This window comes from Octopus bimaculoides, chromosome 12 (assembly GCF_046866305.1).
Source record: "Octopus bimaculoides isolate indiv1 chromosome 12, ASM4686630v1, whole genome shotgun sequence".
NCBI lineage: Eukaryota > Metazoa > Mollusca > Cephalopoda > Octopoda > Octopodidae > Octopus > Octopus bimaculoides.
Genome location: NC_142939.1, coordinates 9,610,136 through 9,630,135, shown reverse-complemented (window position 1 = coordinate 9,630,135; position 20,000 = coordinate 9,610,136). Strand labels below are relative to the sequence as shown.

The window sequence follows — 20,000 nt, the reverse complement described above, 5'->3', positions numbered from 1 at the left end:
GCAAGCACATGCTTATACTCAAATGCATACACTCAGACAGACGCTGTTGCACACGTGCACACACACACACACATACACATAGTATAAGAGACAAATGATATTGATTGACCATATCTGTAAAGTTAAGCATTAATGTAAATGGTTGGGGCAGCAAATATATATTTCATATCTGGTGTCTTTCCTCTTTATATCAATCACTTCTCCACACAATTACACCTGGCCTAGTCAATCAGATGTCCACAGTTCATCTGGTTTTCTGGATTTCCACCTTGTTGACATTCACGAAGGAACTCCTATTACCTTAGTTTTCAAACTTAGCCACTTTCTATGTACTGTTCATCACAAGAAATAGAATAATGTATATGTATCTATCTGTCAGTCTGTCTCTATATATGTTAGTGATCTTTTTCCTCCTTCATCTTGGACTTTCCTGTTTTTCCTGCTTCTGAAGAAGAGCTATGTTCAGAATGTAAAACTACTATTCTTTTCCTTCTCTGAGCTTCTTATTAATACATTGCTTGTGCCATGTCCAAAAGTTTTTTTTTTCTTTTTCTTTTTCTCTGTGTTCTTTTGAATTGACTATACCGCTGTTGGTTCTTTGGTTTTTGGTTCTTGTTTAAAGCGACCGAAATTAAAATTTCCTATTAAAATTTCTTACTGTGTGCTTCCCTCTTTGCCAGGTTTTCTTCACTGTAGCTTTCTGAGGCAGCGTCTCTCCTGTGAAGAATTTTATTCAGAGTTCCTGTTGTCTTAGACAGGTTGCCTTCTTCCCTGTTTCTCAGTGACTTGCAAACATCACACCATTCCTCTATGTCGACACGGTAATATATTTAATTACTTGTAACTGTTGCAGTTTACTCCATATTTTTTGTGAGGTAATTGGGGCGAGGCTATCTCTATGGTAGAGTGGGGGAAAGGATTGACAGTGGTAGATTCCATGGCACAGGGTAGGGTGGTTAGCTTGGAAGCTGAGCAAAGAAATCTCATCATTGCTGTAATAGTCTGAGTAATAATGAGTAAGTGTTGTCAAGACTATGGATGGAGGCAAGAGAATGTGAACGGTCGGGGTGATGAGTTGTATTTGCATTTCATCTCCACATAGGGAGTATATAAATATATATATATATCTATACATATAATATATCTATACATATAAATATATATATATCTATATCTATCTACCTATGTATATATGATTATACAATCTATGGCAGTCAGGAGAAGCCCTTGATAATGATGAAGTGGCAGAGATAATGATTATTCACTTCCTTGAAGTTTCCTCGTGGTTCCCATGTGGATTTTCTTTGAGGAGAGAATGATTATAACTCAGCATGTGTGGGCATCACCATTGTTGATATGAAGGATCACCTGCCTAAATGAATTTTCACTTGATGACATCCCCAGTGAGAGGAACACACCTTGACTAGCAGAGATGGGGGAGGGGAAAATGAGAGAAAGAGAGAAAGTGTGTATACATACATACATATATATATGTATATACACACATATATATAATTTGGATATATTTGTGTGTATATGTGCGTGTGTGTGTATATGTGTGTGTGTACATGTGCATGTATGTATATATATATATAATATGTGTGTGTGTGTGTGTGTGTGTGTGTGTGTGTGTGTGTGTGTGTGTAGGCAATCATTAGAGTGTTGAATACAATACCTTTCAGTATTTGTTCCTGTTCTCTGTACTCCATGTTCAAATCCTACCAAGGGCAACTTAGCCTTTTCATCCTTCCAGGGTCTGATCTTATGGCTGGAAGATGGTAGGGGTTCACTCCTTTGCTTGCAATATATATGGTGCAGATTGTATTGAATAACCAGCTGAAGGAGGCATCTTCCTGGGGTTAAAAATTGCAGTAACATGGGTTCCTACAGAACAGCCATGTTTAAATGGTGATAACCATTACTTATATATATATATATATATGACAACGATGATATATCTGACTAAAACTTTTTCAAAGTGTTGCTCCTGTATGGCTGCAGTCCAATGACTAAAGCAAGTAAAAGATAAAAGATATATATGTGTGTGTGTGTGTGTGTTCTCCTCCCATTGCTTAACAACCAGTGTTAGTTTGTTTACATCTGTGAAACTTAGCAGTTTGGTAAAACAGATTGCTAGAATAAGAAGCGGACCTAAAAAATAAGTACTGATTGGGGTCAGTTTGTTACGCTAAACACTTCAAGGAGTTGCTCCAGCATGGTTGCAGTTCAATGACTGAAGCGAGTAAAAGATAAAAAATAAATACTGACATAAGAGGGAAACCAAAAAAAAAACAGTAAAAAAAAGATGCAGATTTTAAGATATTCTTGCAGCGTATTTTGGAAAATGTGAGAAGAGGAATTTGTGGAAATCACCCTCAATGAAGACCTTATTGTTGACAAGATGGCAGCTGGTCTAATCCAATAAATGTCAAGAATTTAAGATGATCATAGAAGATGAAGTAATGGATCATTTAAAAGCAACGGAAATAGAACTCAAAAACAAACAAAATGCTTGCAATGTACAGGGGAATATGAAACGGGTTATGAAATTATCTATTATAAATTTATGTTCATGCAGTGTGTGCATGAGAGAGAGAGAGAGTGTGTGTGTGTGTGTGTGTGTGTGAGTATCAGCCCCCTCACAACAACGGTAAAATTTGAAAGAAATGCAAAGGGGAAAACCTATTATAATGAGTAGTTACACCTACATATTTTGAAAGCAATATTTTGTCATGAAACTTTAAAACATGAACTCAGTATATACATGTGTGCATATTCATGTAGCAAAGAGCACATAAATCAATATATATGTATATGTAAAAAGAATATATATATATATATATATATATATATATATATATGTATATAAAATCAGAAAAAGCAACACAGACTTTAAAGGTTATTGCAGTACGCATGTTTCATGCTACTCCATTTTTGATCACCTTGTTTTTGGAATTGTTTTGGATAATACCATACTATATTCTGGTGCCTAAACATAAGTACCACATTCAATTTTGAATCTAAATCTTTTATATATATATATATATACTAGCAGAGATGCTTGGGATTAAAATGGCATAGTTTTTTCATTGTTTTACTTGCTTCAGTCATGTGATAGAGGCGATGCTGGAGCAATGCTGTTAGTCGAATAAATCGGCCGCAGGATTCATTCTTTGTAAGCCTAGTTCTTATTCTATCAGTGTCTTTTGCCGAACCACTAAGTTATGGGACTGTAAACACAGTAACATTGGTTGTCAAGCAATGATGGTGGTACAAACAGACACACACACACCGACACACACGCACAAACACACACACACATATACACATATATACGACAGTTTTCTTTCAGTTTCCGTGTACGAAATCCACTCACAAGACTTTGGTTGGCCTGAGCTATAATATATATATATATATATATATATATATATATATATCCATATATATATATATATATATATATATATATATATATATATATATATATATCAACATCTGTGTGTTTGTGTGTTTTACTACCTCCTAGTCTCGAAATTGCATGATATTTGTAAAAGACTGTCTCTGTCATGTGAGCAGTGCCCTTCTTTCCCAATGTTCCATATAAACACATGTGGTCATGGGAGAAATATTACCTTACCTGAAAACTGGTAGGTGGGTGTTGGTAACAGGAAGTGTATTCTGCTGCAGCAAAATCCAGCTTAACAGAACTCCATCCAGGCATGGAAGTATGAATGTCAAAACAATGATGATGTTGATGACGACGATGATGATGGTTGTAGTGAAAACAGGTGACCTAATTAATCATGAAGGTGGCGGTGGTATGAAAGTAGGTGACCTAAATAATCATAGATTCGATGTGACTGTGTGACATGTTGGGTACATGACACACTGTGCGACACTGATTCTGTTTGAGGATTATGTCAAAGGCTTGTGTGTGTGTGTGTGGAATATTTAATTATAGAGCAATTTAATGAATAGGTTGGTCAGTTAATTAAACAACTGTACGCTCATACATTGGTTTTGACGGGAGAGTTCTTCGTCATCATCATCATAATCATCATCATCATTTTATGGTTCACTTCTCCATGCCTGCTTGGTTCAGCTGGAATTTATTGAGGCAGATTTTCTACACCTGGATGGCCTTCCTGTTGCCAACTCTCATTTGTTTGCAAGCAGTGTAATAGTTTCCCATGGCTGGACATGTTTCCATGGATGGTTAGAAACGAACAACAATGCTTCTACGATGTTGATGCTCATTTCCAAATTTCATGACAAACACACACAAAGCTGTTCGCATAACATTTCTATCAATATATATATATATATATATATATATATATATATATATATATATATATATATATATATATGTGTGTGTGTGTGTGTGTGTATATATACACACACACACACATAGAATATGCATACATACATACACAGATATATTTACATATCTATGTCTATATGAAAATACACACGCACGCACACACTTGTATATACACATGCACACATATATACACACCTGCACACATATTCATCTATTGATATAGATGTAGATTCAGGGACACTTTCTGCATGTGTATGATAAATAACATGCACAAATGTATATATATATATAAATATAAAACATGTGTAATGTATTTTTATCTGTAAATGTGTGATACACGCAATACATAATATATATGCATATGTGTGTGTGTCCCATATACACAGATATAAATACATACATATATATATATATATATATATATATATATATATATATATATATATGATACAGATAATATGTGAGTATATGCATATATACGTACATGTATGTACATACCTACATCTACATGTATATATAGATGCATGGACAGAGAGAGAGAGAGAGAGAGAGTATATATTTTGCTTAAATACTCTTATGTATGTATGTGTGTATATACACATATATATATAGTGCAACATATATACTCATGTATGTATACATCTATGAGTGCGTGTATATGCTTACATCTATTTGTACAAATGTATAATAATACAATTTACAAATGTAAATGTGTACACATACACACACATGCACACACACACACACACACACACACACACACACACACACACACACACACACACACACACACTTACACACACACACACAGACAGAGTCTGACATTCATAATAATTTCATTATATATATATCCTTTGAGCAGTATTAATTTCGTATCAGAAGATTGACATCAGAAAGGTGAGGCAGAATAAACAGCAAACGCCTGGCTGAGAATATTTCCACATAATGACAAGAAACAGAGCAGTAAACAGCGAACTGATTATACATGGTCTCAATCAAACATACAACATACGTTTGGCCATTTTCCATACTGTAGCTGCTAGCTTAGCCATACCTATATATACACACATACATACTTACATACATACACATACGCACACACACACACATACATACACACACGCATGTATATGTATGTATATGTGTGTATACATCTGTGTGCTTACAGTGTTGGCTTTTTTACTGGTTAGTTTTTTTCTTTTTTTTCTTTGTGACTTTTTTTTTTTATACTATTCCCTCCATTTTGTGTTCATTGGCTGTCAATTCATGACGATCGTGATGACGACGACGACGATGACGACGATGACGACGATGACGAGAATGACAATGTTGATGGAATTACTATGATGTCTGGACATGATGTTGATAATGACTGCTGCTGCTGCTGCTGCTACTACTACTATTAAAAATTATGGGGCTGGTACTGTTAGTTTTTGTGCGGATGGTAATGATGGTGATGATGATGATGGTGGTAGTGGTGGTGGTGGTGGTGGTGGATATGGTCATGGTGATGTGAAGAATGATGATGTTTTTTTTTTATTATTATTGCAATAATTCTGTTCTTTCCTAGTTACATGGACATGCGAACAAATAACAAAAAAAAAAACAAAAACAAGAAACAAGTAACAAACAAACAATGCAAACACTTACAGACAAAATAACAGAAATAATAATAACAATGATAATAATAATAATAATAATAATAATAATAATAATAATAATAATAGTAATATCTGTTATAATGCTAATAGTAATTTCATTTTGCTGGACATTGTATTGCAAATGTGTCACCTTTTCCCTTCATTTCAATCTGACTGCGACCACAGTAAATACTACATGTGTCTGATTGTAAAAGGTTTGTATGGTAATAATAATAATAATAATAATAATAATTATAATAATAATAATAATAATAATAATAATTATCATTATTATTATTATTATTGTTATTGTTGTTGTTGTTGTTGTTATTAATGGTGGTAGTAGTAGTTTTATCCTTATTGTAGTTGATAGTATTGTTACTGTTGTTTTATTCATTTCACTTTCTCTGCCGCTGTTGGGAAATAGCAATGTCTGCCAGCATTTGCTCCAATATGTGTGTGTATGCGTATATACACACACACACACACACATGTGTGCACGCGCACGCATATATCTTGGCAATTTTCTTTTGGTCCAATTCAAAAGCTTTCATTTGGCTTAAAATATTCATTTGTTCAGTTGGTATTTTATTCTTGTCTTTGATATTCCTGGCGATTTTTATGCGTGCAACAGTGTTTAGTCATATATCTCATATGTTACGAGTTCAAATCCTGGCAAGGTCAACTTTGCCTTTCATAACTCCAGGCCTGATCAAACAAAGTATGTGTTGTGATGTTTGTATGTTGCATTGGCGGCATAATTCTTCTATCATGTCTTTTGGTATATTTCCTTGGGATTTCAATTCCTAGAAAGTTCTATTTCTAATTCTTTACATTTGTGCATATGTAAGTTCAATATTTCATCTTTTATCTTTTACTTGTTTCATTCTTTGGACTGTGGCCATGCTAGAGCATCACCTCGAAGAGTCTGGTTCAAACAAATCAATCTCCATACTTATGTTTTTTTTAAAGTCTGGTACTTATTCTGTTTATCTCTTTTTGTTGAACTTCTAAGTTATGGGAATGTTAACACACCAACACTGGTTTTCAAGCAGTGGTGAGGGAAAATACAAGGACACACACATACACATGTAGTTTACATTTGTTGGACTTCTTTCAGTTTCTGTCTGTCAAATATACTCAGTAGGCTCACCCTGAGTCCATAGTGTCTTAATACTTCTTTGTCTATGAAGTAGATTTGCTCAATATCTAATTAGGGAGATGGTGGGAACTTGGTGATGTGGAGACTCAGTGCAAAGTAGTGGATACCAATAAAGGTGTTGTAGGGTTTATCCATGGATCTGAGGTAGGTTAACAAAGAAGCGGGACTTTAGTTGTGACCGATGTGTTGGAGTGGTTAGAAGTTGTGAGAACTCGTGAAATGAGGATGCTGACTTTATGCATTTCATATGATGTTATTGATGTGTAATTACTGCTGGAGAAGGTTGCAGTTAAAAAAAAAGGAATTGTCTGGATTGGGAGATAAGTGAAATCAATGAAGCTGGTGCATCTGTTGGTGATGAAAGACTTTGCCTCCTGTACAGAAAAAAAAGACAACAACAACAAAACAAGTGAAAATCTATCAAAAACATGTATAAAAGTGTGATGCTACGATGCTACAAGAATGTGACAGAACATGGACATTGAATGCAAATCTGTGGAAGATGGAAAGTAATTCATGCAAGCATGCATGATCTGCAAGATATCTGTCATTAACTTAGAAAACAGAGAGAGAGAGAGAGAGAGACAGACAGACAGACGGACAGAGAGAGAGAGAAAGAGAGAGAGCATAATTCAACGAAAACTGCATTAAACAATATATACACACTAGTCAGCATAGTGGGATGTTTATGTGATTTGAATAGATAATGAGTGTGAGGTGAAAAATGTAACATTTATTGATACTAAAATATAGTAACAGAAGGGGAAAACTGGAGAAGACATACTAGGGAGACCGAGGTCAGCTCTTAGGAGTTTTACAGACGAAGTAACAGTTGACCTCTGAGAGTTGTCGACCTTTACAACCAACTCTAGCATTGATGAATATGTGTGTTTGTGCATGCGTATGTATGTGCGTGTAAATAGGTGAAGGTATAGCTTAGTGGTCTTGGGCTTAGTTTCACTGCATCGTCTTGCGCAAGTGTGTTCTCTTACAGCCCTTGGTCAACTAAAGCTTTGTCAGTGGATTTGGTAGATGGAAACTGAAAGAAGCCCATCATGTGTGTGTATGTCTTTGTGTTTGTCCTCCCACCACCAACTGACAGTTTTTTTTTTGTTTTTGTGTCCATCGCCACAACATTAGCAAGTTAAGCAAAAAGGATGGATTGAATAAGTACCAGACTTTACAAAAAGCAAGTTCTGGGGTTGATTTGATTATGGTAAGTTAAGAAACTGGCTCAATTGTCTGATATATTAACTGGAAAGAGGATCTAGATGTAAAACAGTTGTTCCTAATTCTGCAAATATTTAAATCTTTCTAAAACCATCCTATTCTATATTATTATCATGGAAATAATGAATATAAAACACACTTGTTCAACTATGAAGTTTCAATACACACATGCACATGCATACCCCCTCCCTCCACACAGCTGCTGTCTCTTAATTAGACATGTCTGTTTTATGACAATATGGACGATATTTTTTTTATGACATCACACTATTTCTGTGGTGAAAAATTGAACTTATAAACTCTATGAAAAAGAATTCAGATATTCTTACCTGCACACAAAATCATAAATATCAGTTCCTGATAGAAAAGAATTTAGGTTCTGTGGAAAATAGTGCAAAATTAGAATTATAAAGATGCTTCTTATTCTAGTGATAAGCCCCAAATCAACCAGCTGAATTGCTGCTTTCACAAAATAAGGAACGAGACATTAAAGTTTCATTTTTATTAAGCAACCGGATGAGAGAAGACTGCATTTTCAGCCTACTGGGGTCTTTCCAGATAGAAGAGCAGAAATAACTGGGTCTGATTCTTTAAGAATAAGCAACCAGATGAGAGAAGACTGCATTTTCAGCCTACTGGGGTCTTTCCAGATAAAAGAGCAGAAATAACTGGGTCTGATTCTTTAAGAATAAGCAACCAGATGAGAAAAGACTGCATTTGCAGCCTACTCAGGTCTTTCCAGATAGAAGAGCAGAAATAACTGGGTCTGATTCTTTAAAAATTTAGTTTGTAGAATAAGTTTGTGTTCCAAATAGATTTTCAAAATGTATTGCAATTCTTTGGATAAAGGATTTGAATGGTATCTAGTCCTATGGTATCTAGTCCTATGGTATCTAGTCCTATGGTATCTAGTCCTATGGTATCTAGTCCTATGGTATCTAGTACTATGATAGGAGAAAGCAAGCTGGATATGACAAGGGTCTTTTTATGGTTTAGCAAAAAATGGTTAGAGCAGAACCTGTGACTTTTTTGATAGAAAGGGAGGAAGATCTCAATATTCTCAGGCTTGGTTAAAATTCTAGTAACTGAGTGGATTCTGTCAAAACCACCCAAAGTGTACCAGGTGGTGGTGGTGTTAAAGTAGAGATGATTCTTGATCAATAAATTTAGAAGTGTCTGGAATATTTTAGCAGAGACAGAAAAGACAGAGGTTCTATTTAGAATAAAAAGAAGGTTAAAAATAATCTGACCTTGGTTTGAAGGGCTCAAATTCCAACTAGTTTTGTAATTAGTATTATTTTGTGTTTATAAGAAACAATTTGTTTTGCTATGTTATGTTAATCTTAATATGTATTTGTTCTTCTTTCTGCAGTAAATGGTGTGTAATTCCAATGGCATTCACTGTGAACTTTGACCGGGATGGTCAAATGTCTCAGGCAATATCCAGTAATGATCTACATACTGTACAGCAACTGATCAGCAGTGGAATGAGTGTCAATTCGGTTGTCCACAACCCTGACAAGCAAGAGAACACTACAATTCTAGCAGGAGCTTGTTATGCTGGTAACCTGGATATCGTTGATTATCTTCTGAAGGCCGGTGCTTATATCAACCACAAGGATCCCTGCTATGGCCGGACACCACTTCACTGGGCATGTATTGGTCGCCAGGAAAAAGTTACCTTATACCTGATAAAAAACAAAGCTGATGTGAATTGTGTTGACCGGGACAATGTTACACCAATTATAACTGCTTCAATGGTTGGCTGTCAGAATATTGTTACTAGTTTGCTCAAGAATGGAGCAAATCCTTGTGCAGTGGACAGGCTGCGAGCTTCAGCTATTCATTATGCAACCTTCTATGGACATTCAGAAGTTATTTCTACCCTCATAAAGAGTGGTTGTAATTCTAACAACCATGTTATTTTTGGTCAAGGAACACCGTTAGCTAATTTGGTACATATTAAAAACCAAGAAAACTGCAAACTTCTTCTGGAGAGTGGTTACAATATAGATAACGAGGAATGGCTCTCAGATTTTCAGAGACATCAATCTATGGCAAACAGTATTGCTTCAAATTCTACCATTAAAACCATTCTTACTTGGTTGCAAACACCACGATCTCTAGACTCTTATTGTCGGATTGTCATACGGAAATGTATGCAAGGGGTTTATTTACAGAATAGAGTAAGCAACTTACCAGTTCCATTAACCATAAAAAACTATCTGTTATTCCTTTAAACAGTGACTTCAAAACTATTTTCTGTTTGCTTTTTAGCTTTTTATTTTATAAATGCAAGCGTGGACTTTTGGTGCCAGCAAAAAATTCTTTTTGTTGTCATAACAATCCAAACATCGAGAAAAAAATCAGATTTGATGACAGGTTATTTTTTAATGTTATATGGCTACAAAGACATGATGTAGATCTTTGTAAGTTGGTGCTCAACTCTGATTGCATTGTGTGGAATAAATTAGAATTAAAATGTAGAATGCCAAGTAATATTTTCAGATGCTTCGGTACCTATCTCCAAAAGTTAGAGAAGGCAGACGATGAGGAATGATGTCTTTTTCCTCAAAAACACAATGAAATATTTTGAAATGGATTTAGACTTGTGAATCATTCGAATATTTTGAACTCAACATCCCACTATCAATTATATGAATTAGACAGAAATTAGAATTAAGATATAATAAAACTATCAAAGTATGATAAAATATATTTAATTATTTAACAAATGCAATAGTAGCTTGTCTTTAATGTGTGTGTGTATATATATATATATATATATTTATATAATTAATTCAATAATAGGATAAAATCTTTTATAAGAATTTTATCAAGTAGTTAGCGTGAAAAAACTCATAAAGGAAAAAATCCATCATTTATTCCGCTAGAATATATTTATTTATATTTATATACATGCATTAATATAGAAGAATGCCTCACGCTAAAACTACCATAATAAACACATTTTTACTGAATGCAAGGAAATGCAACTCTCAAAAACCGGCTTCTCAAAAACAGACTTAACTATATATCGAACGATTTCACGATTATTACAACAATATGTAACTTTCGATCATCAGTATATGGTCAAAATATATAAAAATAAACAAAAGATTCAACATACCAAAATGAACACCCCGTGTACCCAGCATAGTAAATAGAAGATTGTTTATCTCTATATATCTATGTAAAAAGCGGGCTTTTTTTAAATTACACCTCGGTAACACATGTTTATACCAGAATAAAATTCAGCACTGAATATATTCTGGTTATATATTTAATTAATTCAATAATAGGATAAAATCTTTTATAAGAATTCTTTTTCAGAATGAGATCAAAAACCAAGGCTGTGAAGATTTTAGAACATTTATAAATAGAAGGTCTTACAGCTGTTTCCAGGATATTTATTATATCCCTTCATTGGAGACGGTGTGAAAAGATGGTTAAGCAATAGTTTATTTAGATAAGATACAAAATAGAGAGTGAAGTGGAGGAATGACAATAGATGTGAGATATGCAGGGATATTGTATTTGTAGATCCATTATTTAGGCAGAATAGTATACATATAAGATTCCAGTACCTTACTCACAAGGTGTGTGTATATATGTATTGCTATATTATTTATAATACAATTGAATATTCTGACAACCAATTTATCAATTAGTTCCATACCAGGAGTTAAGAAAAATCCCAGTAATCATCAGTAGAAGCTGAGCCCATGCATTACCATATCTTCCAACCATTTTCTGATGATTGTCGGGATTTTTCTCAAATCTAGGTTTGAAACCAATTGGTAAAATGGCAGATATGAGGATATTGTATTGTGTTTTATTATTAATAATAATATACCCATTTCATCGACCAATATTCAAGTGCCTATTTTTTGTGGACTTGTGTGTTTTTAGACAGTATATTGGCTATAGATATGTAACATCTAGTAACTTAACTGTGTGTGTGTGTGTGTGTATGTGTGTGCACGTGGTTGTGTGTATTGTTTTTATATACAACAGTAGTAAGCCAGCATGGTTATACAGCCCACTGGCTGAAACCAATAAAATAATAATAAAAAGTATTACATTTAAAAAAATGTGTTTATTTATAAAATGTATTTAACACGTAAATGCATTCAAGCTTATAAGTAATAGTTAATTTGTTTACAGAATCATGTTTTTTGTTTTGATTTGTTTTTTAAACCAACTGCTTGAACAAATATCCCCATCTTATGCTGTTTTGCAGTGGCCTATGTAACAGTTTAAAGAAATACCATCTTCACCATGGAATGATATTGAATACAAAGTCTTTCATATACACAACATTTGTATTGGTTGTATGATAATTGGCTGTTAAACAATGGAATAATGGAATGAAATTTGGACATAATCTATTGTAGACATCAGATTTATAGATTTATATTATTTATATTATATAATTCATAACACAACTGACTGGAAAATAAATATAATATATGAATGCATATGTATATGTATGTGTATATATATGTATATATACATATGTATTTATATATATATACATATATTTATGTAAATATGTGTGTAATATGTATATATATATATATATATATATATATATATATATATGTATATATATGCATATGTGCGTGTGCGCATGTGTGTGTACAGAGTGCTCTGACTAAATTTGACAGCATGAAGAAAGAAAACACAATATCCCATCTAAAAATAAAAGTATTAAAAAAAAATCAAAAACTACCAACTAGGTAACTAGGTTATGGTTAGGGGTAACGGTTTACTCAAAGTAGCTGCCGTCATCTTCCACCACGGCCTCAAGACAGCTTTGGAACTAGGTGTGTGCGTTCCTCACCGTGTCCCTGGGAAGATCTTCAAACACCTCCTTGACCTTGACCACTAGCTCGGCCTTGGTGTTGCAGGCAGGGCGGTTAGTGTCTTTGTTAATTGTGACCTACACATAGTAATCCACGAGATTACAATTGAAGGAATTAGAAGGCCAAACATTGGGGGTTGGTGAAATCGTAAAAATTCACCGACAACTACTCCTGACTACAGAGGCGTGCTAAGGAGCCGAATCTCGTTACACAAATGAACCTCTAGTAGCAACCCTGGATTGAGCACAGTCTCCAGCAGTTTCACATAACCGTCTGAATTGAGCCTAAAGACCTGTTCATCAGGTGTTAAATGAATTCCACTGTGCAGACGCAGTTGGAACGCCTGCTGCGGCCCTTGCTGCTGACCACGGCTTCATAGTCTTTGTTGCAACTGTCCATAGCCTGTCTTACATCCTTTAGTGTTCACAGAGCTTTGAGCAGCAGTCGTGATATTGGCATTTTGACACGAATCCTCATGAAACAAGTAACTCTTTTCCAATATTCAGATGGCTTCCAGTCCTCCATGTCAGCTAACTTTTTCTCAACTAGAACTTTAATCTTTATGCTTTCTCACACCATCGGCTCTTCTCTAATACATCAAGCTGTTTCTGAAAAGAAAAGGAGACAAAAATTGTCAAATCTACCCTGAACACCTTGCATATATATATATATATATATATATATATATATATATATATATATATATATATATATATATATATATGGAAAAAAGACAAAGTAGAAAATGCTAAAATGCTTTTATAAACAACATTACAGTACCGGTTTCGATCCTTGATATATATATATATATATATATATATATATATGTATGTATGTATGTACGTATGTGTGTGTGTGTGTGTGTGTGTGTGTGTGTAACAAACAGGAAAATGGAAATATCATTATCGATAGATTATGTATTTTATTTCTAGCTTACTCGATATCCACCGAGAAGCAGACTTGATTTATTATTCAATATTAGAATCAAAGGTTTTTAATGCATGAATGATACACTTTCCAGGTGATGCTACCAATTTTTAGCTTTTGTTTTTAGGAAATATCTGAGTCCGATACGTTTAGCATTTTCCGTAAAAATAAAATCCCAGGACTAACATTTGAGGAAGCTGCATTATTTCTTTGTGGATCAGTATTTTCTCACACATTATTGTATGTAACTATTTCTAGAGTGCGTTCTCTTCATGATGTAAAGATGAAAATAATTGATAAACACTCTCAAGAGAAACGAGGTGACAAGTTTATAATAAAACAGATAGTTTTTAAAGATGTTCTCTCTTAAAACTGCTATGCGCAATTGACACTATTCTAGCAATAAATTGTTACAAAAAACATACTTTCCAAAAAAATTGTGCATTTCATGATTCTCTATAAACTTCCACAATCTCATAGCTTTCAAAATTATTGTAGAATTCCCATGGGTATTTCTTATGCATATTAAGATAAGTATGTTTGTGTACACACAAACACACGTATGCATATCAGGCACATACACTTTGACATCGTTCTATACTGGTGTTGACTCTTTCTCAAAGCCCTTCAGTCTATTTCTGTTTCGTTTTTCTTTCTGAAAGAAATTGCTGTGCTCTGACTTGGAGAGAAATGCTGTATGTCACAATTGCGTTTCTATGACTTACTTCACGGATGGCCCTGTTTAATCCAACCATCTGGATCTTGTTTACTTTTAGTCGAGTCTACTCTGTTACAAGCACTTGGGCCAGGTCTTCATTCTGTAGATAACTTTGCTCATTCCACTCACCAGTTTCGAAGGCCCTAAGAAGAGTTATGTGGGCTGTGCTCCCTCCTCTAATTAAACGTTAATAAAATAGTGATTTAGCCAGAGTTGGCGATCGAAATCGACTCATAGAATTAATTTTATGTAGACTTTACTTCAGTGCTATTGTTGCTGGACTTTTACAGATAACAGCAGGAATTAATGTATTATCGAGTATATGGAGAATAAATAGTGTAGATTTTAAACATATTCACTCTGCTTTGATTGATATCACGGCGATTGAACTGGAAAAGTAAAAAGAAGAAAGAAAAAAGAAAAGGTATTAATAAAATTATTTTTGTGTTTCCGAAGTAGAAAGCTCTCCTGGAATTAAGTGCGAACAATTATTCGGCATCTCAATATGATAAAGATATTTGTCTTTGAAATCAGATTTATCTCCAGAGCTAGTTTATGAGAATTATTAAATGTTGCATTTGTTGCATTAGAATCTCTGTTGCATCTCAGTAGCATGCGGTCTATTCTATTCAGTCGGTGCCGCATGATTCCTCCAATTTCCTGATATACTTGAGAAGTAAATGGACAATTGTCCGCTAGCAATTCCCAGTCACAATTGAAACCTATTACATGGCTGGACTGGCTTTCTTCAAATTGTGGGTCATCGATTTATGACATCACAGATACTCTATATTGATATTTGATTCCTGTTTTCTTCTATAAGAAATAACGTCTATGAATGAAATAATGTTTCTATTTGAAAATGCTATTTAGTTTTAAGACTACTTTTTCTAAACGTTCCTTTTCAGTGTGGCTTGCATCTTTGAATGAAATTTATTGAATATTCTTCGTTGAACGATTTATTATCGCCCTGATTGACGTAATAATCAAACGGTACTGCACCTTTTATTCATTCAATAAGCAAACTGCTGCGTTTAAGCTTGTACTGTTTCTCTCTGTATGCTGAAGAATAATTGATGATTTTAGCGGATAATTCAGTCAGTAAAATCACAAGGGGTTTCGCATGGTTATTTTAGCGAAAAGTTAAAACGTGCTCCTTCGACGTATTCTATATAGAAAAACAGAAAATTGTCAAAGAAAAATTTCTGTGGATCCCATCTCTAAGAAGAGTGAATTGTACAAACTGTTTATTGCGAGTTCTGAGAGTTGAAACATAGTAGGGGTGACGAAGGGTGGAGAGACGGATATATAGTGTGAATTTGGATGGAAAAAATATGGAAGGTGGCTAGTTGAGACGAGGAAAGGCGGTTGTAGTAGAGGTGCAATTGGCAGAGAGAAGAAAAAGTGTGTCGGTGAGTTAGAGGCAGAATGTCTTTGTTTCAGGTATGTATATCTACTTATGATTACATAGGCACCTTAAATAATTAGTGAAAGCATGATACCTAAAATGATCGACGACACTTGTCTATAACAAAATTCTGAATAAGATAAATGCTCAATGATTAGTACGAACAGGGACATTACTGTCTCGAGTCACCAGACTCATGAAGCCAGTCGGCCGGTTTCCATTGCGTATAGGCGACCGAAATCGTTGCAGGGTCATTCATTTACCGCTGGGTGGGCTGTAGCAACGGGAAACGAAGTGTTTTTGCTCCAGAACACAACACAACGCCCTCTCCGGGAAAATCGAAACATCGATCTTGCGCACAACCACTTGGCCACGTTCCTTCACAAACGTTTATATGGATTTTCGAAAGCTTTCAGTTATATGTTTTAAAATTCAGCTTCGAACATATATATATATATATATATATATATATATATATATATATATATATATATATATATATATATATATATATATATATATATATATATATATATATATATATATATATATATATATATATGTATGTATATATATATATGTATGTATATATATATATATATATATATATATATATATATATATATATATATATATATATATATATATCCATATATCCCTTGCAACGCACCACTATATCGCAGCGCAAGGCTTGAGAATCACTTAACCGATTTGGAAGCGGACAGTTCTGAAAGGATTAGCTTTTGTATCAATGTTTCTAAGCTCTCACATCTTTATCCATTAAATATGGCAGATTAAGCTGTGGCCTTTTAATTAATGAAAGAGAAATAAACAATGAGATTAATCTTAATTTTCTGACCATTACTTTAAGAAGTTAACTATATTAATCTTGTATTGATTGCATATAAATCTTCAGTTCAAGATTGGTTAATTAAAGCTGATTCGGTAATAATTGATTTAAATTACTGAGTCTAATCATCACATTGGGCTTTACAAGTAGTTCTTCAGCTTGGTTAGCCACGGATTTGCAGCAGCAAAAATACACCTTGAACACACACACTGCTACGTAACATGCAACGCAATTTAAAGAAAAAAAAATCATAAGTCGGAAATACAGTCAGGCTGAATAGTTGTGTTTCCGGTTTACGTTTAGTTGACAAAATGGAAACCTCGTTGAATGATCAAATCAAATAGTTGTATGTCGAACGTATTGGAGTGATTGGAAGAAAAACCTTTTGGAAACAGGGACATATGTAACTTCTAGTTTAAATAGAATTCTTCATCAGTAAATGTAGATAAAACATCAATTTAGAATAAGGTTCTTTGAAAATATGGCGAAGTACAAGTACGTTTTGATAAGAAAATTTGAAGGAAATAATAACATAAAATAAAATATAAAAAATATGAGAGGATAAGAATCCTTCAGAAACGAAATAGGAGGAAATAAAATAACGATTTGTATTGATAGATTGATGTTTTAGTAGAATGAAAGAATCATTAGAAAGTTCGGTGTAAAACTACTGAAGCCGTATATAGTGAATTGAATAGAAATAAAAGAAAACGAAACAGAACAGCAAAACACGTAAGTGTGTGTAATACATACAATGAATAGACACGCGTAAAGATGTGTGGGGTTTCGTATTGATGCAATATATACATTTACGCATACATAACTAACCCCCTATATATATATATATATATATATATATATATATATATATATATATAGAGAGAGAGAGAGAGAGAGAGAGAGAGAGAGAGAGAGAAAGAAAGAGAGAGATATATATACATACATACATACATACATATATATATATGTATGTTGTGTATGTAAATATATATATATAGTATATATGCATACACACACACACACACACATATATGTATGCATGTATGCATACAAGCACACTCACACACGCGCACACACGCACACACACGCACACACAAACACACAAACACACATTAAAACCGAAAACACACTTTACAAACTGTTACTTAGAACTTCCCGTGACTGTGAAGACCACAAATCTAATTTTATCAGAAATCTTAAATGCAGATAAATTAATCCAGCTAAAACAAAGATAGGAATAATTAGCAAAAATATTTAGATTCCATTCTACATACAAGTGGTGTTCATTAAAGGACCCCTCTGACCCGCTTCCGGTTATCGCTGGAAACGGAACTTGTACAGGTATAATCACATATGTCTCTACTTGTGACATTGTAAATTGCAGTTATTCCACTATTGTTCGTTTGTCTTTTACGGTTGCTGAAGTGGACTAACGTGCTATAATGGAGGCAGTTGAATGTAGATCAGAAATACTTGAAAGGTTGTGCACAGAAAGGGACTTTCGATGAGATGAAAGAAGTTTATGGTGATGATGCACCATCATACAATGTAGTCAAGCACGGGCATCGCCAGTTCAAATGTGGCCGGACATCGGTGGAAACTGCTCCTATTCCTGGACGACCACATTCCTCCATTGATGACCATCCATAAAGTGGAAACCGCCATTTTGGAGGATCGCGGCATAACTATTCAGCAACTAGTCCAAGAAGTGAAGATAAGTGTAGAGTCCATGAAAAAAAATAATTCACGATCATTTGCACATGCGCGGAAGTTGTCTGCACAATAGATTCCCCGGATGCTCACACCTTTACAGAAGCAGGAACGAGTCAATTGCTCCTAGGCTCTTTGGCAATGTACCAAAAAAAAAAACGAGGAGGACTTTTTCAGCAGACTTATCACACAGGATGAAACATAGGTTCAGCACTGTGATCCTGAAACTAAAGTTCAGTCGAAGCACTGGAAGCATGATAACTCACCACCTCCAAAGAAGGTTCGTGTCCAACTCTCAGCAGTCAAGGTGATGCTCACAATCTTTTGGGACCAGCGCGGTGTAGTGATAATGAATTTTCCGGCGAAGGGCACTACAGTTAACAAGGCATATTATGCTTCTCTGCTGCAGAAATTGCGGGACGCCATCAAAGCAGAGAAGCGTGGCATGCTGACCAAAGGAGCCCACCTCTTCCAAGACAACGCCCCAGTTCACAATGCGCATGTTGTCCAGATGAAAGCACACTCCTGCGTCTATGAAATACTTCCTCATCCTCCTGCCATACGAGCACCAACAATTTGACCTCTTTGAAAGTCCGATAGATTTGTTATTTTAATGAATTTTAATTACCTTTTTCTTATGATATCTGAAAGGAAACAGCAATTTTAGCCAAACATATTAAGCAATACTAATAATAAACATCAAAACATAAAAATAAACAAGCATTTGATGGTTTTATAGATATTTCAAAATTATGATGCTATGATGCTAGCTGATTCCATTATTTTGTCGAACCCCTGTATACACACACACACACACACACACACACACACACACACACACACATATATATCGTTTTGGGATTTGGTTTGAAAAACTCTTTATGTGAGTTCGTGTGTTGAAGCATATTCTGTTGTGTCTGGGGAGAGTCATTCTCTTTTAGTGCCTTATTGTTTAACACACACACCGATTGAAAAGGTTGCAAGACGCAGCGAAAATTGTAGGAAAACAAAATAAGTAAAATGAGTGGAAACTGAACCTGTGAGTGTGTTAGATAATAAGGTACTAAAAGAAAATGACTCTCTCCAGACACAGCAATATATATATATATATATATATATATATATATATATATATATATATATGATTTCTACATGCGGTATGT

The 20,000-nt window shown here is 34.3% G+C and overlaps 1 protein-coding gene across 31 annotated transcripts in view; it reads left to right on the top strand.

Annotated features, from left to right (window-relative positions):
* LOC106876775 (uncharacterized) overlaps positions 1-11,623 on the top strand; it is a 105,183-nt gene extending 93,560 nt beyond the window's left edge. For 23 of the 31 annotated variants that reach the window (XM_089360804.1, XM_052972093.2, XM_052972096.2 and 20 more), the window contains one exon: positions 9,729-11,623. In XM_089360804.1, coding sequence (XP_089216930.1) covers positions 9,748-10,596 — 849 coding nt within the window. In that variant the 5' untranslated portion in view covers positions 9,729-9,747 and the 3' untranslated portion in view covers positions 10,597-11,623. Of the gene's footprint in view, positions 1-680; positions 822-9,728 lie in introns of all 31 variants that reach the window. The other 8 variants (XM_014925474.3, XM_014925470.3, XM_014925476.3 and 5 more) reach the window with 1 other exon arrangement.
* Positions 11,624-20,000: the final 8,377 nt, after the last annotated feature.